The sequence below is a fragment of the Lissotriton helveticus genome, chromosome 6 (genome assembly GCF_964261635.1).
Source record: "Lissotriton helveticus chromosome 6, aLisHel1.1, whole genome shotgun sequence".
Classification (NCBI taxonomy): Eukaryota; Metazoa; Chordata; class Amphibia; order Caudata; family Salamandridae; genus Lissotriton; species Lissotriton helveticus.
The window spans coordinates 198,598,406-198,624,198 of record NC_136067.1 but is presented as its reverse complement, the minus strand read 5'-3'; the positions used below and the strand labels follow the sequence as shown (position 1 = coordinate 198,624,198).

The following is a 25,793-nucleotide window of genomic DNA, read 5'->3' as shown; positions in this document are numbered from 1 at the left end:
CATTTGAGAGTTTAAGTGTACTACAGAATTTCGAAGCTAAGAATACCAAGTGATAAGAATATCATGGACAAAATATCAAAGCCCAAAGAATTTAAAGGCAAGTGCATAGATTTACTGTTCCTAACTCTGGGTACCTTTTTACTTTTTTATTTTTAGAGAGCAGAAATAAATAAAAAAATATGTAAAGGCGGCATTTGTATAATGATACATTCTACAGAGGAGATCTTATTTTTCATCATAAAATTACATGAATCTACCTATGCCCAAGTCATTTAGGGTCAACAACGAGAGCTAACAGAACAACTTATGTTGTGTCCTTAGTGGAAAGACACCAGGAGCCAGGTAGTATGTTCAAGGCTAGTGTATTTAGTCTTCAGATCAGGTTACATATTAGATGACTCCAGCCAGCCTAGTGTGGTACCAGCCCCACCACGAGCAGCCTCCCTAGCTGCTCAGCCCATCTCCAACTGCCACATTCACCTCACTCAGACACCCAGGCATTCCACGCATCACAGGCACACAAACATTCTATTACAAAGATACACTCTGACTGAGCAGCTAGTGGCAGCAAGGCTGGAATACATGTTAACTAATTATGTAAGATATAACATTACCTCTTTTTCTTTAAACAAAAGAAAACAATTACCTTGCAATATAATAACATTACTAATCTGAAAGAAGATGGAATCATAAAAGTAGATGAAAATTAATAATAGCACAAAATCAATAATAGAACACATTTCTAATCTCTAAGATGCAGCGATGACAAATATATATCAGAAGAGAAAAACATTTTGTAAGGAAGGATGGTTACGAAAATACAAATTAATTACAAAATCCCCCATACCCTTTCAAAATAGAATTATTAATTCATAGAACATTGCATTTTAACTCATATACTCTGTACCGTAAAGCACTATGACCAAAAAAGATAACATAGAATAGTGCTAAAGATAAAATTACCTAAAACATATTCCCAAAAGTAGGGAAAATGGGTCGTCACCCATATTTCCAACCATAAACGTACTGTCCACAACTATGTAAGGGATCCCACAACCAACTCCGCGTAGGAGTACACACTTTCCCTTTAAAAACATAGAAAGTGGAAACTGACTAAAGATGCAACATGGGAGATGACCTATGTATCAAACCCCTTAAAGAGGTAACAAGGTTACGAACCATTAAGTGGGAATAACTAAACTAAAGACCACTTATGACCATCCATCATGTAAGGGACCAGTGACTACCACCTTAAAGAAACTTTAACTAGGGGCATCACAACATTTAAAGGCTGTCTGAAAACATCAAAAACTCCCCCAAAACATTTTTACACTACTGCCTTTAAGTTCAAAATAATAAGCCCTCTGGAATACACCTGTGAGCGATGTCTCACCCGAGTTGTGATTAATAACACTTTCCCGGTAGAAGAGAAAACAAAACAGCACAAAGCAAAAATTGCACGACATATCTCTTACACATCAGTGAGAAGTTACACTACAATAAAATCCTAGAACACATTGCAGTGAAAAGCATAATGTCATGAAAAACAACCTACACTCAAAGTAATAGTTAATTAAGCAAACTGTAATTCCCCATAAAGCTTGTAAAGATAAGACTAGCATTTCCAAAGGCATTCACAATATCTGAAATGAATTACTACAGGACTGTGAAAATGAGAAAACAACACTAGATGGCAGTATTACACATAACAGTGAAAGAAAAAGTACTTCAAAAAATAGATTGTATCTCTACGACTTATTTCAAATATAATTTTCTTACAGACATAAAAATTACACCAGTCGTTTCCTCTGTGCTGCTTTTTATGCCATTCATAGTTCACATGCTCTTCGGAATTCTGATGTCTGACCTCATTTCCTGTGTGCTGCTAAATATGTCTTACATTGTACAAATGCCCTTCGGAAATCTGATGTGTGACCCCGGTGCTGAACACTGCAGTATCGCTGCCCTCATTAATCCTTGGTTTCTTAAATGCCGCTCCGTGGTTCATCACAACGCTTTACCTTCTCATCCTCTCACGGCAACATTAACATCAGATTCAACTGAATCCCATAATGGCGGCACGCTCATTACGTAGCTTCGGGTGGCTCACGATGCAGTAACACTGAGGAAGTATGCTGCCGTGCTGATGAGTCAGTGACAAGTATTATGACGCGTCTCCTTCGCCGAAACGTCCTACAAAGTTCGACTGCGTCATCATATCAAGCAGGCAGAGAAGAGGAAAGGAGCTCCTCACCAACTGAAATACTGGTACCAAGTCAGTCGTTAGTCTCCACACTAATACAGGTACAAACAAGATATTCGATATTTAAAGTGTCTTTTTGCAAAATTTACACTCTTTACTGCCGTTGAACAACACAAAAACTTTTCCTAAAATAATTAGAACGGCTGCTGGAGGAAGGTCGTTTTTTATATGGACATAAAGTAAGACTTATTATTTGAAGCGTGGAGAGGTGGAGGTTGACCCAAGATCAAATAAGCAGGGAGTTCCTAAATGGGCACAAATTACAAATTGTTGCCACAGTCTCTCGAACTCACGTTATCCTTCAAGTTGAGTGGCAGTTTATATGGACATAAAGTAAGACTTATTATTTGAAGCGTGCAGAGGTGGAGGTTGACCCATGATCAAATAAGCAGGGAGTTCCTAAATTGGCACAAATTACAAATTGTTGCCACAGTCTCTCGAACTCACGTTATCCTTCAAGTTGAGTGAAAAGGCACTTTTTAAAAAATAAATGTCTCAGTCACTGTGGTGATGAAGGCTATATGGATCATTTTAACTGTCATTAAACCCAATAAATTCATACTTTCTTTGTACAGCTAATATTTTGTGTTGTCTCTACAAGCAGTTAGATGACAAATTCCTATTCTTTGTAACTACATATCCCAAATTATTTTCTTGAATGTAAATACACCATAAGCTCTGTAGAGCGCTGTGACTGTAACTCCACCATCTGGTCCTTTTTGACTACGAATGTTAAAATTGTGTTTTGAACTCTTTACAGTCACTTTATTCAAAAGGCACTCTTCACACTTTAATGTGATGTGGCTGGCCCACCAACACCTGGTTGTAGCGACGCTACCCATCCAACACAAAGTCATTCTTGTACTTTACCAAGTGGCTGGAACTCCAGGTGCGGTTGTAGTTTAACTACTCCACCAACTCACTGTTCACCGCTGTGGCTGGACCACGCAAAATTGATTGTAGCTGTGCTACTCCTCCAACTCACAGTCGCTGTAGCATTCCCAGGCTGTAGTGTCAGTTGGTGGTGACACTGCTTGTTGGGGCTGTCCATAGAAAGGACACTGGTGGGGCTGGCGCTGGCTTGCCTGGAAATATCTTCTTTTTTTCTTTTTTTCTTTTTTTTTAAGTTGCTTGTAGGATTTCTTGGTTGCTCTGTTACTTGCTTGGTTTCGTTGTTTCTATGTTGCTTAGCTGTACCAAGACTCACTGGGGTTCAAAACTGTCTTTGTCGCCAAATTTATGTTGTGTCCTTAGTGGAAAGACACCAGGAGCCAGATAGTATGTTCAAGACTAGTTTATTTAGTCTTCAGATCAGGTTACATATTAGATGACTCCAGCCAGCCTAGTGTGGTACCAGCCCCACCACGAGCAGCCTCCCTAGCTGCTCAGCCCATCTCCAACTGCCACATTCACCCCACTCAGACACCCAGGCATTCCACGCATCACAGGCACACCAACATTCTATTACCAAGATACACTCTGGCTGAGCAGCTAGTGGCAGCAAGGCTGGAATACATGTTAAATAATTATGTAAGATATAACATTATCCCCGTGAACGAGGGAGTTCGGCTAGAGTGTGTTTTCACACGTACCACCTTCTCGTTGTTCATAAATAATATTATCTCATATTACACCAATTATCCTACGGACGCTCCTACTCTTGCAGGATCGAGGGTTCCTCTTTTAATGTTTGCAGACAATACTCTAATTTTGTCTAAAACACAAGCTGGTCTGCAAAGAACCCATGACCGATTTAGTCTCTTTTGTAATGGCCATGACCTTGTAGTCAATGTTGACAAGACCAAGTTCATGGTCTTGCACAAACAAAAAATGTGAAAGGTAGAGTAGAAATGAATAATTCGTCCCCGGAACAAATTGACTCCTTTACATATCTGGCCGTTAATCTGGGCAAAAGGTTGAACTGGAAGCCACAGATGGATCTGTTGGCCTTGAGGCACAACCAACTAGCAGGGGTCCTCTTAAAAGAAATACGACGATTCCCAAACCAAACCAGTTGCTCCGGCTTTAACTATCTACCAAGGGAAGGTTAAAGCTTCAATTATTTATGGAGCTGAACTTTGGGGCTTCAAAAATCTAGTTCCATTAGTCCAAGCTCAGAACAAGTTTCTGAGGGCATTGACCGGCCATCCTCAATCGACACCTCTTAGACTATTACATGCAGATCTGGGTTGTGTTTCTTTTGTGGAGGCTGTGGGTTTTAGACCTTTTGCCTAGTGGCAAAGACTCTGCACTACCCCGGAGTTAGCTCCTTATGCACGTGCAGTTAACTATACTAGAGAAACTGATAAATCCAACAAAATCACATGGTTACAAAAGATTAGGGCCACTTTATTGGCTATGGGCCTCATCTATTTGTGAGAGGACCCTGAAGGGAATTCTTTCCCTTCCAAAATACATTTTAAAGCCATTTACAGGGACATGGTCAGCCAAAAGTCTCTGTCTCTGGTGAATGGTGCTTCCCTAACAGGTCTCTTTCTGGATCCCAAAATTGAATATAGGCTGGAGGCTTATAGGGATACCATCACGACCCCTGGTGACAGGAAACTATCACCAAATTAGAGTGGGTTCTCTCCCCCTAAAATCTTTTGCTAAAAAGTGGGGGATCAATCAAGCAACAAAATGTCACCTTTGCCCATCTGAGGAAGAGACCTTACCGCATGTTCTGTTTGTATGCCCTGCATACAAGGGCCCTTGTCATAAATAGCTTAAGCCAGTTTGCGCTATAATAGGAACACGATCTTGTCAAACAACTTTGCGTATCCTAAAAACTGATACTAGTGAAGTCATAGTTATTGCTATGGCTAAATTTTGGAGCTGAGCTGGACATGGGCCCTTAGAAGGATTCGTTTGCAAGGTTCTACGTAACATGATTGTGTTGAGTGTACTGTGTTTTAGTCTTTTCTAATATATTCTGCTCATAAGAATGAAGAGTCTAGCCAAAATTGTGTAATTAGACATAATGTTTTTTACTATGAATTTTTATTTTGTTTTAGGAGGAAAGGAATCACAATAATTTTATTGTTGATACGTAGCTGTAAAATACCAAGATTCGAGCGATACTTGCAGAATTAGAAACGGAAGGTGGATCCCCTCCCGGTACTGTCTTAATACCCACACGTACTAAGCGTAAATTAACTCAGCACCCGCTGACCCAGTGTGCTCGAGATTGTCAGACAAACACTTATAAGTGTTCCCGAATACTTAACTTTACAGGACAAATAACCGAACCGATATTATTCAGAATTAATGAGATTCGGATCTATTTGAATCTTTTTCTTCCGGACCTACATGCATGTAGGTCGTGCCACAAGCCCTGAAGAGTCGTTGTGAGTTGTTCCCACACGACCAAACACGTGTCGGCTGGTTGTGGATTCATTAAACCACCTACCTTAAGAATATACCCAAGAAACTGCATCTGTCTACTTATTGGCTACATATGTATTGCGTTTACTGTTACATGACTACCAGTTTTATACCCTGCTTATGTGTGCGAGAGCTTCGCTGTTTCTGCTTTTGTGGTGTTACCTACTGCTAATTGTACTCCCATTTTTTTGCATGCACATTCTTTAGCTCAGTTCACTTTAAAGGTGATGACCATCCCTCCCGCTGTGGCCTTGAAATCTTCCCATATTGCAAACAGGGAGGCTGAATTCCTGTTGATAACAGAAAATGCTGTAATGAACCCTCTCAAATCTGCTTCCCACTCTGGATTCGACAACAGAGATCTATTGAGCTTCCGCCTCAGCCTATCTCTACTGGCTGATTCGAGATCCACCACAATTGAGACCACTGGGTGATCAGATAAGACATTGCCACAAGTATCCGTTCACACCCTGCTGATCGCCTGAGAAATCTATGCCGGACACAGTCCTAAATTGGTCTGAGAAGCAAGTATATTGTGCGAAGCCTGGTGATCTTCTCACCAAAGATCTACCAGCTGAAAGCTTGTTTTGAGTACATCGATATTTTTGGGAGTTTTTAATTTCAGCTAATTTTTGCTTTGCTTTGTTAGAAGTATGCACAGTCAGGTCCTGAATGTAATTAAAATCTCCAACCGAAATCTACAGGCAAGCTGCCCGCAAAGGGATATCATGGACCTGTGAGAGTGAGTCTACATCATTATTAATAAGACTGTAATAGTTGGCTACGTTTAAATGCATCCCCTTCACAGCAACCCAACCCTCACCCATAGCCCTCTACCTTGAGGATCTCGAATCACGTCTTGGACATCTCAATGAATGCTTCGACCTAAATAGGGTGCTACCTCCCTTACTGCAAATTAAGCACCTGGGAGTATTTATGGAGAATATGAATCTTTGAAGTATGGCTCTTGAGGTTGATCTCCTGTGAAAAGATGACATCAGGTGAAAGAGATGAGGACCACCTCAGTAAACTCCTGTATTTTCACTTATTATTAATGCCATTAGCATTACAAGAAACTACCCTAACCATCAACATCTCAAGAGAATTAGAAAATACTGCCTCTCACAGCTGTATGTCCACATTGGCTAGATACCTCAACCAACCCCTTAAGGTATCTTTTAAAATTAAATCCACATCCCAACCATGCCATCTTTTCCACCGCAACCACCGTCCTTCCTTCCCATCTTATTTCTGCTCTTTTTAAATTTATTCAAATGATCCCCACCCCTTTCCGACAAATCCACCCTCAGGAACCCCCGTGACCCCTTGGCAGCTTCTCCTTCCTAGGAGGGGAAAATTGCCTGCTTTACTCCCTTGCCACTCATGTTATATTGTGCCAAGGAATGGCACTTAAGGTCTACTCTCTAGGGATGGCTACCACTCCTTCACTTATCTAAATTAAGCACTGTTTTAGGCCTCACAACAAGACTGGCACAGCAGCATTGAAAATCATAACACTTATACATTTGATCCTAGACATGCATAAAACCACTTAATCTTTATCATGAGCTAAATACTGCAGAAGTTTGCTCGCCTATTGAATCAAACCCAAGATGTGAAACAGGCCCTTTACAAGAACTCTCAGTTACGAATGTTGCACCATGGCCACTTGAATGCCTAATTTCTCTAAATGCTTCCACATAGATTTAAACTCACAACGGCGCAGAGCTGCCATTTCTGACATATCAGAAAAGATATTAGTTCAGAACTCGTCTGACAAGTGGAATCTCTTTCGCTTAATTGTAGCCAATAAAATTGATTCTTTTATACGAAAGTCTCCAAAGTTGAACAAAAATGGTCAAAGGTATTTAGCATCTACTGGCTGATGAAATGGAACACATTGAGCCTTCATGATCGAGTACTGATCCGTGCTGGGGGGACAACCTGGGAAGACATGGCTTTGAATTAAGTCAGAGACACGTTTTTTAGGATCTCGCCCGCCACCTGCCTGTAAAGTGTATATTTAAGTGTCTGGAGTGGTTCTCAAACTCTTCAAGCTTTATCTGAATTTCTGACAGCTCCTGCTGATGCTTCACATGAAATTATTAAAATAAATTCTGGGCATCCGATATATGATGTTCTGCTTGCGTAAGTCTCTGATTTAGTTGCAGGATATATTTGTTAATGGTCCCAAGCTGTACCTGGACCTCACTGTAAGCCTTCTCTTGTGCATTTTGATCACACGTACTTCCTCCAAGACCACTTGGAGAGTTTCTCCCAGCTGAGTTTCATTAACAGGAATTTCTGCGGCAGCTCCTCCTCTTTCACTCTGGACACGTGTATGAGCTTTGGAGGTCTAATGAATAATGAATAATGCCAGTTTGAGATGCTAACCTTTCTTTTACTGTGTTTACTGCTTGTGACAACTGGGGTGCGTGATCTCTTACTGGAGCCAGCGAAGCGAGCTCCATTATACCGACCCCCCAACACCAGTCATTAATTATACCCTCCCATCCCCTGCTGAGGATTTCCTCCACTTAGATTCAAACAGTGGGTATTTGCTTTCTCACTGGGCCTCGGGTTCAGCAATGTAATTGCTTCCAATGTCTGGCAATCACCCAGAACATTATCTTTATCCTGTATCTGCAGAGTCATGCCCTGCGAAAAGAGTGGCCTCCTGCACAGAAAAAAAGGACAATTGATTAATGTCTATCTGGTCAGTCAAGCCCCCTAGCTGATTTTCCATTGAGCATCCGATAGCGCCTTCCAAATTATTACCATGCTCTAGATCTGACACAACTCCTTCTGTCACACTCAAATTAGCAGTTGGGCTACCTTCACCTCTCTCTTCTTCCATATTTGAACAAAGAGGCATGTTTACGAAGAAATGTTGGAGCACAGAGCTGTGTCAAATTTGGCAGCTCTGCGCGACGATAATTCCAAAATGCAGGGATGCACCATATTTATAAAATACGGCACATCCCTGTGTTTTCTCTTATGCTCAGTTCCTCATGTATGCAATATATATATTTTTTTATTTCATCTTTTCCCCCTTTTACAACTTTTATTACTAATTTTTGTGTGCCTTTTGTGACCTTCTTGAAACCTAATTCCCATAAATAATTGCTACAAAAAAGAGTCTATCCAACTTTTTATCAGAGTGAAAATTGGTGGAGGCAGGCAGCAGCAAGCCAGACCTGAACCTAGGAAGGCTGCCTCTGCCACCACCCTAGCTCCACACCCTGCTCTAGGGGTGCCTAGTACACTCCTTACCAAGTTTTTCTCCTGCTGGATGGTGGTCTGACATAAGTCTGACCGCCATCCTAATGTATGCATGTATGCAATATATATATTTTTTTATTTCATCTTTTCCCCCTTTGACAACTTTTATTACTAATTTTTGTGTGCCTTTTGTGAGCTTCTTGAAACCTATTTCCCTTAAATAATTGCTACAAAAAAGAGTTTATCCAACTTTTTATCAGAGTGAAAATTGGTGGAGGCAGGCAGCAGCAAGCCAGACCTGAACCTAGGAAGGCTGCCTCTGCCACCACCCTAGCTCCACACCCTGCTCCAGGGGTGCCTAGTACACTCCTTACCAAGTTATTCTCCTGCTGATAGCCTTCTCCATGGTTGACGGTTCTGGTGTTTGGCTGTGCTGTAAGCGCTGAAACCGAGCGTCCTCCCCCTTGCCTGTCACTGCACCTCCTGCCAACAGGATTGCACCTCTTTGAACTTTCCTGTTCTTCTGCGCCCCCAGGATGCTCACTTTTCACCATTCACTGGAAATGCCATTAGCAGTGCTGCACGAGAACTGAGCAGCTGCCTTACCGGAAGTGACCTCCTAGGTGCGGAGCATGATGGTAGCTCTACATTCCCACCTACATCTACGTACCTTGATGTTGAGTAAAAGATGCCAGGAAAGGCAGTTTCACAACACCATTTATTTAAGTTACTAGATACAACACACCAGCAGGAGCGACAGTGTCACAGCCGGTCAGGTCAGCATAACCACTCAGCTACCAACTGTCAATTCAACTGTCAAACGCAGAATATCAGCTGGCATTCTAGAATGCCAGCTGATGTCATGGCAGGGTTAGCGCGAGGGCAGGGGACATGCATGAGGGGACAGGAGCCTACAATGGACAAGCTGCAGTGCAGTCTATTAGGGACAACACAACACATCTCCTTTCCGAGGGAAAAATAAGAACAATGGATATGAGGGGAACAAAGTGGGTGCGTTAACACCGCCCCCATAGTTAATCACACACAAAGTCTTTGAACTTGCTTGGCATGATCGCAGTACGTCCGCATCTACTGGAGGTGATTCCCTCTGTAGTTGGACCACACTCAGAATCCAGTTCTTCATCTGATGGTCCATTACTGTCGGCACTGAAGGAGTCAGTCGGTTTGCTTCTGCTGAAATCTCGGTTTTCTCCTATGGACTCTATTTGCTCCTGATTAAAAAGAGCATTGTCAGTTGCGGTTTGGAGCAACCCTTGTTCCCTACTTTCTGCTCCCCCTTTCTCCAACTCTTCTTCAAACAGCCAATCAAGGTTCAATTGTCTGTCAGAGACCATAAATGTATCCTTCTGGGCTGGTTTGTCTGTTTCAAACTCTTCTACACTTTCGCTTTCTCTATTGTCCTTCTTCTCACATCTAGATACTGCACATGCATGCTAAACTTTTCCATCGCTGGGAAGGGCCAAATTGCAAAATAATTTTTCGACAACTAATAGCTGGGTGAATCTGTTCTGCCCTTTCTCCCTCTGTCCACTTCTTTTTACCCTCACCCTATCTCCTACTTTGATGGTAAGAGGTTTGCACGCGTGTTTTATGTCAAAACGTTTTGTGCTTTTTGTACATTCTTTCTGAGCTCCTCTGCAGACCAATCTGACTTTTCTACTTGTCTTAAGCCAACCCACATTGCTTTTGGATAGTGGTGTTCTTCCTCTCATTGTTTTGAATGGGCTGATACCGGTGCTCTCCCTTGCTGTCATTCTGTAAGCCCAAATCATTTTCTTTACTTCCATTTTCCAACATAGCCCATTTTTGTTGGCTAGTTGTATGCTTCCTTTCAATATTCTGTTAAATCTTTCCACAGCTCCATTACCTGCTGGGTGGTATACGGATCAATCAATCAATCAATCAATCAGGGCACTTGTAAAGCGCGCTACTTACCCATGAGGGTCGCAAGGCGCTGCGGGGGAGGGGGGAGCTGCTACTGTTCGAAGAGCCAGGTCTTGAGGAGTCTTCTGAATGCAAGTAGGTCTTGGGTCTGTCATATGTGGGTAGGGAGGGTGTTCCAGGTCTTTGCGGCGAGGTAGGAGAAGGATCTGCCTCTGAAGGTAGTGCGATGGATGTGGGAGACGCGGCGAGGCAGGAGGATTGGAGCTGGCGGGTGAGGGTGGGGGTGTGGAAGCTGAGTCTGCTGTTCAAGTAGGCTGGTCCGGCGTTGTGGAGTGCTTTGTGTGCGTGTGTGAGGAGCTTTTAGGTGATCCTCTTGTCGACAGGGAGCCAGTGTAGGTTTCTCAGGTGGGGGGTGATGTGGTTGCGGCGGGTGACGTTGACGATCAGGCGGGTGGAGGCGTTTTGGATGCGTTGTAGTCGGAGTAGCTGTTTGGCTGGGAATCCTGGGATGTGGTTTTATGAATAATACCGTTTCTATCTATGAACATTTTGAAGGCAACCGATGTAAATTGTCTGCCATTGTCACTGACGATGGTTTTGGGAATCCCTTCTCTCGTGAAAACACTGTAGGGCAACCTGACAATGTCATTGGCTTTAACTTTGTGGAGTACCTTGATCTCTGGCCATTTTGACAAATTGTCCACCAATACCACAACATACATTGGTTCCCCTTGATAACATAAGGGGTCCATGACATCTATGTCCACACTCTCCCAAGGCATCCCAGGGCAAGGCAACGGATGCAAGGGTGGTTTCAGAGTAACCTGAGATTTGTCAGAGTTTTCGCATTGGACACAGTTCCTGACTTTCCTCTCAATTTCCAAATCACAACACGGCCACCAGTACCAACACTTTATTCTTTGTTTAGTCTTATTGATACCCATATGCCCTTCATGGCATATGTCCAGAATTCTGTTTTGTAGTGTTTTGGAGGGTGTTACCTTCTCTTGTCTTAAAATGAGTCCCTCTTCTACTGACAATTCATTCCTGAGTTCCCAGTATGTTCTCAATTACTTTCTAATAGTTTTTTTTTGCTTGGCCAACCATTAATAATATGGGTAGGAAGGGTGTTCCAGGTCTTTGCGGCGAGGTAGGAGAAGGATCTGTCTCTGGAGGTAGTGCGATGGATGTGGGGGACGGCGGCGAGGGCGAGGCTGGAGGATTGGAGCTGGCGGGTGGGGGTGTGGAAGCTGAGTCTGCTGTTGAAGTAGGCTGGTCCGGCGATGTGGAGTGCTTTGTGTGCGTGTGTGAGGAGCTTGAAGGTGATCCTGTTGTCGACGGGGAGCCAGTGCAGGTTTCTCAGGTGGGGGGTGATGTGGTTGCGGCAGGTGACGTTGACAATCAGTCGGGCGGATGCGTTTTGGATGCGTTGTAGTCGGCGCAGCTGTTTGGCTGGGATTCCTGGGATGTGGTTTTATGAATAATACCGTTTCTATCTATGAACATTTTGAAGGCAACCAATGTAAATTGTCTGCCATTGTAACTGACAATGGTTTTGGGAATCCCTTCTCTCGTGAAAACACTGTAGGGGAACCTGACAATGTAATTGGCATTAACTTTGTGGAGTACCTTGATCTCTGGCCCTTTTTGACAAATGGTCCACCAATACCACAACATACACTGGTTCCCCTTGATAACGTAAGGGGTCCATGACATCTATGTCCACACTCTCCCAAGGCCTCCCAGGGCAAGGCAACGGATGCAAGGGTGGTTTCAGTGTAACCTGAGATTTGTCAGAGTTTTCGTATTGGACACAGTTCCTGACTTTCCTCTCAATTTCCAAATCACAACCAGGCCACCAGTACCAACACCTTATTCTTTGTTTAGCCTTATTGATACCTATATGCCCTTCATGGCATATGTCCAGAATTCTGTTTTGTAGTGTTTTGGGGGGTTGTTACCTCCCCTTGTCTTAAAATCAGTCCCTCTTCTACTGACAATTCATTCCTGAGTTCCCAGTATGGTCTCAATTAATTTCTAATATTTTTTTTGCTTGGCCAACCACTAATAATATGTTTGTACATTTCTTGTATAACCTCATCCTGTTCATATTCCTTTAACCATACTTCTCTATGAATGCTTGGAAATTCTTCGCTAATGTTTGCCATACAGAACGCATCTTCCTTACATTCTTCCCCTTCATTTCCTGGTAGGGGTAAACGGCTGAGAAAGTCCACCACCACGTTTCTAGCACCTGGTAAATACTGTACATCATAGTTGTAGTCCAATAACCTGACTGACGACTGTGCCAATTTCGGAGAAGCATTATATAATCCCTTCACAGTTAACACTTTTGTGAGTGGTTTTTGATCACTCTTTTCCCCCAAATATATTGGGGGAAATGCTCCAAACCCCACACGCATGCCAATGCCTCACGCTCAATCATCGAGTATTTTTCCTCGGGGGGTGAGTGAATGTGATGCAAAGACAATTGTCACTTCCTATCCAATTTGCGTTACCACGGCACCTATTCCTTTTACGCTGGCATCCATTGTGGCCACGCTCTTGAGACCTGGATCAAAACCGTGTAGTTGTGGTGCTTCACACATTTCGTGTTTAAGGGATACAAACGCCTTTTTGCAACATGCTGATCATTCAAATTTGTTTTTACACTTAAGTAATTGTCTAATCTTGTATGCTTTTGTTGAAAAATGTCATACAAATTTTAAATGAAATTCTACGAGCCCTAAGAAGGCTCTCAATTTCTCCCTAGTTTGTGGCACTGGAGCCTCCTCAATGGCCTTAACCAATTCTTTCTTCGGTTTTATGTCCTCTGGTGTGATTTCATGCCCCAAGTACGTCACTTTCTTCTCTGCAAACTAGCACTTGGCATACTCTGCTGTCAAACCACACCTTTGTAGAATTTCAAGTACTTGTGATAGCTTTTGATCCTGGTCTGTTTGGTTTTTTCCCATTACAAGGATGTCATCTTGAAAGATGAGCAAATTTTTGATGTCTTTAAAAATCTCATGCATGAGTCTTTGAAACAGTGCCGCTGCCGGTGCCAGGCCAAAAGGTATTCTCTTAACACCGAACGGCGATATGAAGCTGGTTAGGCACTAGCTGTCCGGGTGTAACGGAACCTGGTGGTACGCGGCAGTTAAGTCTATAGTTGAGAATACCTTCATATCTTTTGTCAATGACAGCATTTCATTCATTTTCGGCAGAGGGTACTGGTCTATAAGGATGTTTTTGTTAAGATCGCGTAAGTCAATACATAATCTCAACTTGCCATTTGGCTTGCGTGCGACCACCAACGTTGCCACCCATTTTGACGACTCCGTGGGCTCAATGATGGCTGCCTCTAGTAGCACCCTTAACTGCATCTTGACTTCCCCCCTTAAACTGAATGGTATGTGTCGCACTTTGTGAATACATGGTACAGCATCTTCTTTCAGTTTTATTTTGTGTTGAAATCCTTTCAATCTTCCAGTGGTGCCGTTTAAAACTTTAGGAAACCTGTTTACAATATCAGTATTAAGTCTCTTATCCTGCTGTGTTAATAATACTGGCTCTGCACTGTTAGGATTTAGCATTATTCCCTTGGCCCTTCCACCCTAATACAGAAGGTCCCCTAGCTGCAACGTATAATTTACTGGTAGTTTATCTGTCCTTAAATTCAAATTTCAGCTCTTTATACCCCACTAGCTCTATGGCTTCTCCTGTAAATGTCTTCAACGTGATGTCAGCAGATTCCATTCTTTGTCCAAGAACATTCTGAAAATTCTCTCTTCATACCTTTCTATTGACAATAGTACATGGTGACCCCGAATCTGCCACAATTTCAATGTTTACTGCTCCGATGGCAACTTTGCATATGGGTTTCTTTTTCTTATCCTTCTCCTTTTCTTGCCCCTCATATTCATCGTTAACGTTGAGTGCACAGAGATTGTAATCAGACTCATGCGATGAATCTTCTTCATATTCTGCGTTACCCTCAACTAACCTGACCCTTCTGCTCACCTTTCTATGAGACACTTTTTGAAAATGTCCCATTATGCCACATTTACTACATTTTCTCAAACAAGGGGGTTTACCTAGACCTCTAATATGAATTCAAATAACTGATTTTTAAACAAGGATAAACATAATTTATTAGTAAATCCCAACAATTATTTTTGTGTCATTTTTCTTTTCAAACATATATCAAGAAAATTTTTAGGCAGAGCAAAAGAACATCGGCAACTTCACGTATTGCCATACATTTTACAACATACTATACAACAAATTATTATTCTGTACAGTGAAAAACATGAAAAGTGAACATATAATTATACAAAAAGCTGTGTTTCAAAATCACAAATGTATATATAGGAAAAATTGCCAAAACAGTGAACAGCAAGAATTTTTTCAATCATGCGTCTAATATTTACTAATAAATTATGTTTATCCTTGTTTAAAAATCAGTTATTTGAATTCATATTAGAGGTCTAGGTAAACCCCCTTGTTTGAGAATATTACGTGGCTCAACCTACCCTCTATCCCATTGAGCCAAACCCCCCTTTTTTCTTCACATTTGCTACATTTGACATTCCATGCCGGACATTTCCAATCATTAGCCAAATGACTATGGCTTCCGCATAATTTACATTTATGCTGCTCCTATTCTTTTTCTCCACTTTTCTGATCATTTCTAGCTCTTTCTTTGCTTTTACTGCTGTATTTATCCTTCTGCCACATCCTGTTGCCACTTATTTTAGCCACCACATTAGGTTCCTCCTCCTTTGTGTTACTCTTATTTATTACCACTTTGGCACATCTTCCTGTTAATTTTGCTCATTTTACTATATCAATTTATCAATTACGTTGTTAAGTGGATTTTCTCCTTTTGTCCATAGTGCGTTTTGGATGTTAGGGTTTGCTGCACACATGACAATCTGGTCTCTGATTAAATCATCATGCAGTTCCCCAAATTTACATGTAAGTGCCACATTTTTTAGTATAGCCACAGTCCTCAACGCTTTCATCTTTCCCTTGCTTTCGGTGGTAACATTTATACCTGTTTACTGCAACACAGACTGTAGGCTTATAATGATTGTCCAAGTTTCCCAATGCATATGTAAACACATCGCCTTGTTCGCCTTCCCCTACTTTCTCGTTAATCTTATAGTACAGCTTGAGGCCACCTTTAAACAACACAACACTTGACAATAAGTATATTGTCAGGGTACATATATGTGGAGTTAGGTATACAAAACCTACACAAACCTTTTGAAATGTTGTCATCAATCTTTGTGTACCATGATACTCTAGCTTCAATATTCAAGGGCATTGCGGAAATTTTATTCGCTTGCACTTCAAAATGTATTTATGTTATAAAATAAAACATTTTGAAGTCTGAATCACAATCAAAAGAATTTCAGTTTCCCTGCTCTAGTGGATCAACAGAAGACAAGTGGCTTACGAAAGCCTCACACTTCATTTGTAATCTTTGAGGCCAGGGGTAGCAGGGACAGTACCAGGGGTCTAGGATAGCAGTCACTACTCCTGAGTCCATAAAATGACTTCCATGCCATAAGCAAGCGCTGGCTCAGCAGGTGCTTGAAGAACTTAGAGTTTCATGTTGCAAACAGCACACCAAATACAAAGTACATATAATCAACTGGATCATAGAAGCCAGAGAGGACAGCCTAGGTCTGCGCCAATATCTTCAGGTAGACAATAGAAAAAGGAAGAAATGTACAACTCATTTGAAAATGGCCATTATGAACTTACTCCACCATGAAACAAAATTATTATTTTTAAGTTGACATTGTCTTGTTTTATGTAGTTGATCTAATGGAACGCAAATATTTTTTTAATATAAAATGAAGACTTACCAGTTTTATCATGTTTGAAGATTTTGGCTTGACATTCCTTCTCAAGTCATTCATTAGGTTGACAATGTCAATTTGAACATGTCCATTCATTGTGTCCAAATTTGACAATAATTTCTAAAAAAGATAATCAAGAAAATAATTCACCCAATGCAAAGGTGAAAGAGTAAATTTATTATTTTGAATGTATTTATTTAGAAAATATAACACGCACAGCTACCCCCAACAGGCGTGTCTAGGCACTAAGACAAGCGGTAGATGCAGGTACCAGATGGGGCTAAGTGCTGGAAAATAGCCAGATCTTCAGAACACATCGGAAGATGGTTTCAGATTCGGCCATACACAGGGAAAATGGCAGGCTATTCCAAGTTTTGGCAGTAATCATTGCAAAAGCTCTGCCACCCATTCATGATCATCGGAAATGGGGAATCATCAAAAGGCGTAAATGATTTGATCTAAGTTACTGAGAGTGCTCAAGACAAGCTCTAAGATAGGCTGGACCCCAGCACTGAATCGCTCTAAAAGCCAAAACGAGAGACTTGCCTGGATATGTTTAATCACTGGAATCCAGTGGAGCTTCTTCAAGTGGGGTGAGATCAAGTGACCATATGGGATCTTACAGATCAACCTAGCAGCCACGTTTTGAACAATCTGCAAGCATTTGAACAGGTAGGCCAGTGCACCTGCATACAGACTATTTGCATAGTTGAGATGTGCGGTTTTCAGGGCATGAATAATGGTCGGGCGAGATTCCAAAGGGAGGAAGGGTAGAATTTTATGGAGCATGTGCAATTTACCAAAACTGGGTGAGGAGACCTGATTTATTTGAGATTTGCAGGATAACTCATTATCAAACCAAGATTTCTAGCTGAGTCCAAAGGTTTTGGAGGGGGATTCAGCTCAGACGGCCACCAGAGTTGTGGCAGAGCGAGGTCTTTTTGATTAAAAAACAACACCTCGGTTTTGTCTAAGTTGAGCCAAGGCCTGAATTAAATGATGAGGCTTGAGTGAAGCAATGCTTATCTTTCAAATAGTTGGTATCCAATGAGTTTTAGGCAAAGGGTTTTGGGTCTATCAGTGCTTAAAAAACACCTATTGAAGCCCAGAGGAAGATTCTTTCCCCAACCTACGCTGACACATGTAGTGTGAGATCTACAAAGCCATTATATGATTATAAACTTTTCACTTTAAAAAGTTGCAGGTTTTGCAACTAGAAAATGGCATTTCTCTAAAAACATTTTTAGTTTACTGACCCATATTGAATCACAATTAGGGAGGGGTGCAAAAAGGGCATTCCATCCTGTTTGCAATTTGATATGGTATGTTGCAGTGGTTGCAAACTATAGATCAGCTACCAACACCTCAATGGAGGTGGAAACTGATTCACAAAGGAACACAGTGCTCCCTGGGACACTTTCCCCATGGCAAATACTTTTGGGTGCCCTTAGGGAAATATTGCTGTTTTTTTAATATTGGAATAAGATCATGGGATAGAATATCGCAGGTAAGAATATAGTTTTCTATTTAAATAATAATGCAGGCATATTTACAAACAGAAACTTCTTACCCACACATACATAACTTCACCAATAGAAATGCAACATTGCGCATCCAAACCACCACACTAAAGATATCACTCCCCTCGCTCAGTTAGCTTCACTCTAAACCTGTACATGGAGAGCAATCCCTATACAATCGCACAAGGCCTCCCAGACCATAAAACAACCTGACATTGTTCGAACCTGTATAAAGACATGGTAACATTCAGTCTATACCAAAACCCTTTCTGTTATCCTTCCCTCCATGCAGCATTAGAGTAAACCTTGAAACAATGCACTTACTCCTACACCCACCAACCAGCATTAATCATAATAACTTCGCCCATGATAACAAATAGGGCTTTGCAAACTCCCACCAGCCCTGGCACCAACTTTGATTTCAATCCAACGTTCACATTCAAAACAACACACTCTCCCATGTATGGCAGAGGAAGCACTCAACTAATCCCCTAACAACACCTCCACAAACTACCTAGTCTCATCTACAAGATGCAAACGCTACTCCCTAGGCCCCTCCTTCCCTTATCCTACCTCCTCACTCCCCTCAGCTAACCCAAACCCCAAAAGAAACCAGAACAACTGCCCCTGGAACAACATCACACTACGCAATAGCACACTTCGATCATTATGAGCCAACATCAGACTGCCAAAAGCAAAAACAAACACACTCCTCGAATCTGGCGAATTAGCCTCTTCAAAAAACCTAACCATGGACATGCCGTAGATACCAGTGATAATTGGCCAAACAAGACATAGACAGAAACAGCAACCCCTGACTAAGCCATGCTCCCTGACCTAATCAACGAAGGCTGATCTGCAATAACACAGATACAGCTGAGGAGACCATGTCAGAAGAAATTTACATTACTTTTCTCATGGATATCTGGCCAAATTACACTATAAATCTGATGAAACTCCTAGTGCCAAACCCCAGATACACAATAAAATGGCTTGACACAGTGAGGGCAGAGAGAGAAGGGTAGATGCAGTAATTCACAGGTATACAATACAAATCAACATGTTCACAAAGAAGATATAGTCTACCTTGGAATACCATGCTTTGGAATAGACCTGGTCTCAGTGATCAACGGCTCTTCACGGGACAACTGAGAGACCTCATATCACATTAAGCCCACCTCAAAACTAATAACATACTTCTTGGGGACTTCAAAATACAATAAAATGACGCTTAGAACACAATGACAACACAAACATGTATTGGCAAACAATGGCCTTCCACAACCCTTCAAGAAACCCATCCAACTAAAAGTGGCCAACATTGACTTACTCATAGCTAATACTGACACCCTGAACACAGACTCATCCGACCTATAGAAATGTTGGATGCCCATATCATACTCTTCAAACTGCACTCTGAATACCAAGCAACAAAAGGACAAATATACAGACCGAAATGCTGGACAAGGAATACCATACAAATCAATATTGATACACTAGCTACAAAGTTCAGTTCCCACTTCATACTACCAAACAACCAACACTCTGTAGATGACCTGACTACACATTACAACAATACAATGTCTAACATACTCAACAATGTTGTATCACTTAAACTCAAGAGGTTTAAGAACAATTCATCATGCTCATAGTTCAACAAAGATGAATGAAGCAAGAAGACAGCTTATAGTAATAGAAAAGAGAAGTAGACACAATCGTTCAACCTGGCAAGTCACCCTACTATGCCAACAAAGAAGCAAATACAAGAAACGCAACTTCAAATCATAGGCATCCTACTTCTGATCACAACTTGAGTGGACAAAAAAGCCCCAAAAACCTTTTCAGTATCATACAACAAGAAACATCCCACACTAATATCCCATACACAAGAGCCACAGTGAAACAATATCCAGACTTCTCCAGATTCTTTATGTACAAGATCACAAAGATTGAACTCTCCTTGATCAACAACACCAACAATAACACAATTTTTGGACCTGACAGCCTCAGGTTGGTGTTCCCTCAAACATTTTACCTCACTCTTTTTTTGATGATCTTATATTTGTTGGCCTTAGGACTCTGCACACTTTACCACCCGTAAGCAGTAAACATGCAAAAATTTGCATCCCCCAATTAGCACAATTAATTTGCTTGTGAGTAAAGTGGTACTACTTGTATCAATCAATCAATCAATCAAAGCATTTATATAGCGCACTACTCACCCGGAGGACTGTAAATTAAATGGTACTTACTATTGGTCTTGCAGCGCATATTGTGCCATCCGCCTTAGAAGACCTTTAAACCTGTCTCGGGCATGCCATTGCAGACTCTGTGTGCAATTTTAAACTGCCATTTCGACCTGGAAAAATAAAGCTTTTTGCCAGGTTTAAGCCTTTCTTTTTAATACATTTGAGTCCCTCCTGGGGTAGGCTCTAAGTAGACGATAGGGCAGGGTGCAGTGTATTTAAAAATGTGGACATGCACTTTTAACTTTTATATCTCGGTAGTAAAAATACTCTTAGATTCATTCTTTTTTCACTACTACAAGGCCTGAATCTCCCCTGGGATATAACCAGGTTAACTTATTACATTTAATAAGTGATAACTTTCAATTGGGAGCAGGTGCGATTGTCTATTTTGGTCTCTAAAGATTTGTAATTTAAAAACCTCTTTAATAGTACAGTAAGCTTTTGAGTCACTTTTAAAAGTTGGCATTTTCTTGTCTTAACCATTTGGTGCCTGAAGCCTATAACATAGGCCCCAGGACTAGGTGTAGCTGGCAGTTGGTCTTTGTGAAGTGCTACCAGACAGTGAGGCAGTCGAGATTTGGTGTTTGCCGGGTGAACCAACTTTGATTTGAGGAGGGGGTCGAACTGACACCTCACACAACCCCTCCCTGAGCACTTTCAAAAGAGTTTGACACTAGTCTTTTGTGAATCCAGACAAGCTGGTGCCAAGGAAGGGAAAGAAGAAATTTCCAACACCTCTGCGGTGGATACCTCCAGAACTTTCTCCAACTTCAAAGTGGGCACCAGTTATAAATATTGGATCCTCTGCCCCATCGCTTCAGTACACCTCTGGACATGTGGAAGACCCATCATGACTGGTGTGCTGCTCTGTTAGAAGGACTACTCTTCTGCTGCCCTGCTGTGTGAATGAACAAGGACTGCACCCACATCTTGAACCCAGGACCAAAATATTAACTCCAAGCAATAGCTAGCTGGCCTCTTGATCAGAGTCTCAGGGAAAGAAAAGGCTCCAATCAGTTTGAAATCAGCTCATGGTCTCTGCCTGTGTGAGTATTGCCCACCATGTGGTGCCATCCCAGTCCTGGAACCTTAAAACCTTGACAGTGGGCATAAAGGTGCTCTGCCAGCCCAGCTGTGGTCCTTTGGGCAGAACTAATGAGGGGCAACACATCAGTTTGCAACTCCACTTCGGAACCGTCAGAGCGCAACACATCCCTGATGTCAAACCTCACATCAAAGTCCGCAGTCTCCTCAGAACTGCCGCTGTGACAAGCATCCGCAATGCAGGTTTACACATCACAAGCCCCTTGTTACTGGCATCTTCGATAACAATACAGGAATCAGCATCACAGGCCTGCATCTTCCTTGGAATCTTCGCTGCACAACGCAGGTTCACACAAAGATTCTTAAACCAAGATTTAAGGTATTTTGTTCAGTGGGCCTAACCTAATCCCTGTACCCAACCCACACGCCATCACAAACTTGTGACTCATCCCGGCATGACCAGATACCCAGAGCAGACACTTTGTGCTCCTAACCACAGTAATCACTTCAATTTTTATAATTGAATAGCACCAATTGTACTGATTGGATCTACATGGGTTTGGTATGAGATAATTTATTAAATGTTACTAACTTTTTCTAGTTAGTTTGAGATTTTTGTTGTGTAGTGTTGTCACTTCATTATCATCTTTTTAATTGCTGCAAAAATTCTTTACACATTGCCTCTAAGTTAAGTCTGACTGCTGTTGTGCCAAGTTACCAGAGGGTTAACCACAGGTTAATTTGGGGTTTGATTCTTTTTCACCCTTACAAGAATTATGGATGCTACTTGAGTAGGGTGTTGCCCCCCTGAACCAGTAACCCGATTTCCAACATTGGCGTTCAGTGTTTGGGGTTAGGACCTGTGTTTGTGCTGTGCCATATAGTGAGTTTGTGGCGCAATAAAAATCCCAGAAAAATAATTGTAAACAGTTTCAATATGCTTTTTAATTCTCTTTCCTTGGCTCTTTTGCTTTTTCCAAATCTACTCTCATTCATCCTGGCTGCCTATGACTATACCTGCAGTGATGGAATGTGAGCTGGCCAACCTGGAGCTCAAGCAGCGCTGAGGACCAGGGCAGAAGTTCTCTAGTTGCTGACAGCAACAGAGGATGGAGACAAGGAGGATGACATAGAGGAGCAGGAGCGGGCCTGAGTGCAAGCCCTGCGATGCTGCTCTGAGAGAAAGAGGATGACTTGTCCCCTGAATTGTAACACTAGAGTGGAGAGCAGTGAGTCTTCACAAGGCTTGACCACAGAAGAACTGGTGAACAGGAAGGCAGAGAGGGAGTTTACCCTGGAAAAGACCATACTAAATATGGAGGCAGAGCAAAAGAAGGTTGAGAGAGCCTTGGAGGAGAAGAAATTAGCCATGGAGGAGAGGAGAATGACCCATGAGTTTAGTCTCAAAGAACTGGCCATTAAAGTCAAGCACGTGGAGTCCAGCAGTAACCCAGGCAGCATACCAACATGGTCTGAGGGGGGACAAGAAAGTTCACATACCTAAAGGTATGGTGCTCAGCTATGTGGTGGGGATGGCATAGCCAAGTGTTTTTCTGATTAGTTAGTGGCCATTAAGATGCAGAAGATCCCAGGAGAGTGTTGTGGTATATCACTCCGGAAGTTCATGCCACCACTGGATAGGGATAACTTCCATACAATGTTGGTGGGATGTTGTACATCATAATGAAAACCATCCTTGTCACCAAGACTAACCCAGCGAAGTACTGATGGAGCGAGATTTAGAAATGTTTTCATTTCAACTCGTGAAGTCACACTTCCATAATAAAAATTTAATAAGCTAACTATTCGTGCTGTGTGTGTGTGTATTAATGCAACCTAGTTTAAAGTTACATTCACGAATATACACGAGGATTACTAACATGTGTGCTCATAAATGTGCTCTATGTTGCATTCTCTTGTACGTGGAGAATAATAAATTAATTCTGTCTATCGTTGTGTCATGACTAATAGCAGCTGTTTTAAATAATGGCATGTGCTTATTTTGCTTTCTTGTCAATGTAGTGTCACTTTACTTTACAGGTGCATAAAGAATCCTGTTGGATTAAATAAAGAATGGTAGATATAAATGCTGCTTTAATTGTACGCTTCAGCTAGGTAATTTAGACTAATGGGTTAATCATTAGCTATGGAGGATTATATTTCTCACATTAATTCTTTTCTTGTGTTTGTTTATATAATAGTTCACGAAAAGTAGTTTTGGGCCTAGTGCATTCGTGTTTGCCAAAATTCTGCTCGGAGCAAGAGAGAGTCCATGATGGAAAACTTCCTTCTGCTAAAACATTTTGTCATGATGCAAATTGAAACTCGATGAGCTGACTGTTCTTTCAGTCAAGCAAGGCCAAGGCCAGGAACCGGCAGAGGGACGTGCGACAAATTTCATATCCGAGGAAGTAAATGACTTTACTTGGTTAAATGTTGCAAACTGGAGGAAGCCTCGTTGTTCGAAAACTAGAGACAATGGACTCTAAGAAATTGACGGAACTGATGTTCTAATAAATGGAATGACACGATGGCGTCACTTTTTAGCCAATGGGACTCCGGTTTCAGCAGAAAAGTTATACTTTTGCTTAGATTAGCTTAGTGCAGAAAGGTATAAAAACTCTTCACCGTGGAAGAGGGCTGTTGCTTCTTGCTGACCTTTGATGAGGGTGTCGTGCAGATGAACTTTCCTAGGAGCACGTAAGAGCCTTCAAAGACTTTACTCTTTTATCATTTAAATTAGCAAGTATAGTTAGGGACTTAGGTTTTGAAAAATGCTAAACTGATATATTTTATTTGCAATAATAATTTGAATTTCATAAAATTGTCATAACCATTTACAAATGATTCTAATAAAATTGCTTTAATAAAAATTCTAATGCAAATTCCAAATAAATAGCTAATAAAAATCTTACTTTGGAAAACAAGCTGGTCTTGTTATTTCATGAGTTTAGGTTACCATTAGCAAGATCTTATCGCCACAGTGGCTTAATTAATTTGTAGGGTTTTGTAAAATATGATGAATGTATTTACCGCGGTTGTATATAAATGTATATAAATTGTGAATAGGTTAATTAGGTCACATGATTCAGCTGGTCAAAATATGTCATGTTTGTTAATGGGCCTTGTGATTGATATATAATTAATGGTGTTTATTGTGAAGTTGGGTAGTTGTAGTTTATGACATATTTCCTATAGGCCGCTGGATCAATTTCCTGGTAGCAGACTTGATGGTTGCTATTTTAACAAACATACATGGTAGTTACATAGGATCGATGTCTAACATATGTTGAGTTTGTTCTTGTGTTACATGTAAGGTTTTTTCCAGCAGCGTGAAAAATCCTAGTTGTACCGGTACAGTGTAGTGTGATGAGAAGGTAGTCACACAGTACATTTGATCTGTTTCAGAATTGTGGTATCGTCGTGTATCACAAGTGTTGTGGCCGTACAGCACGTGTTAGGGATATAGGTGTGTTAATTAGAGTGTGTGTATAGTGAGGATTGCCTATGAAATTGAAGCTTTAAGTGTAGGGACAAAGAGCCCGTTCTAAAACTTATTGCGATAAAGTAATAGAATATATTCAAACTTGAGTGAAGGGTAAAATAACGTCGCTTATTTTACTAACGATTCATGTTATCTGTGGTGGGTTAGAGTCCTGCCAAGATTTCATGTGTGTATGGTAAGAGATACTTTCCGTTTGAAAGTGAGTAATTGATTTTGGAATTTTCGTTCGAGTCAATCTTTGAATTGCTACTTTAAGTGCATTCAGAGGGAAACGCGTTCGTTATTTACTTGTTTGAAGGGTAAAGTAAAGGTTTACTTTATCGACGAATGTATATTCTGTGAGAATAGCATCGTCTATTCCACGTAAAGAATTCTTGTATGACTGTAAATTCTATCACTTTATTTAGAGAAACAGACAGATGAGTCTTCCTTTGTCGTTGTTAATTGACTTACATTGAAAAAGTGTTCTTAAAATGGCGCTGTGAAAAGTTTTTGTAAAGGAGGGGTGAGCGCTAAGAGTGAGACGCGAAAAACCGCAGTGGCTGTGTAAGTCACACGGTCGCGCAGTGATTGGATATCATACGTCACAGGCTGTACTCTGATTGGCTCACGTGACTTAGTCGAGCTGAGCACTGATTGGCTTTTATGAAAAACTCCATTCTTATTGGTCCAGCAAAGTAGTGACGTAGCTCGAACCTGATTGGCTTGTTGGTGTGTTTCGCGCACGGATTGGTTGGTGTTACGGAACAACCAGGAAACTTTTACGATCATTTCCAATTAAGTGGATTTGATTTTAAAATGAGTTATTATTACAAAAATGTTGAGAAA

General features: G+C 41.4%; 1 protein-coding gene across 1 annotated transcript in view; it reads right to left on the bottom strand.

Annotated features, from left to right (window-relative positions):
• Positions 1-25,793, bottom strand: part of LOC144761286 (cysteine-rich venom protein-like) — a 345,826-nt gene that overhangs the window by 215,262 nt on the left and 104,771 nt on the right. Inside the window, exon 3 of the mRNA XM_078646738.1 lies at positions 16,654-16,767. Within this exon, the coding sequence (XP_078502864.1) occupies positions 16,654-16,767 (114 nt within the window). The remainder of the gene's footprint in view (positions 1-16,653; positions 16,768-25,793) is intronic.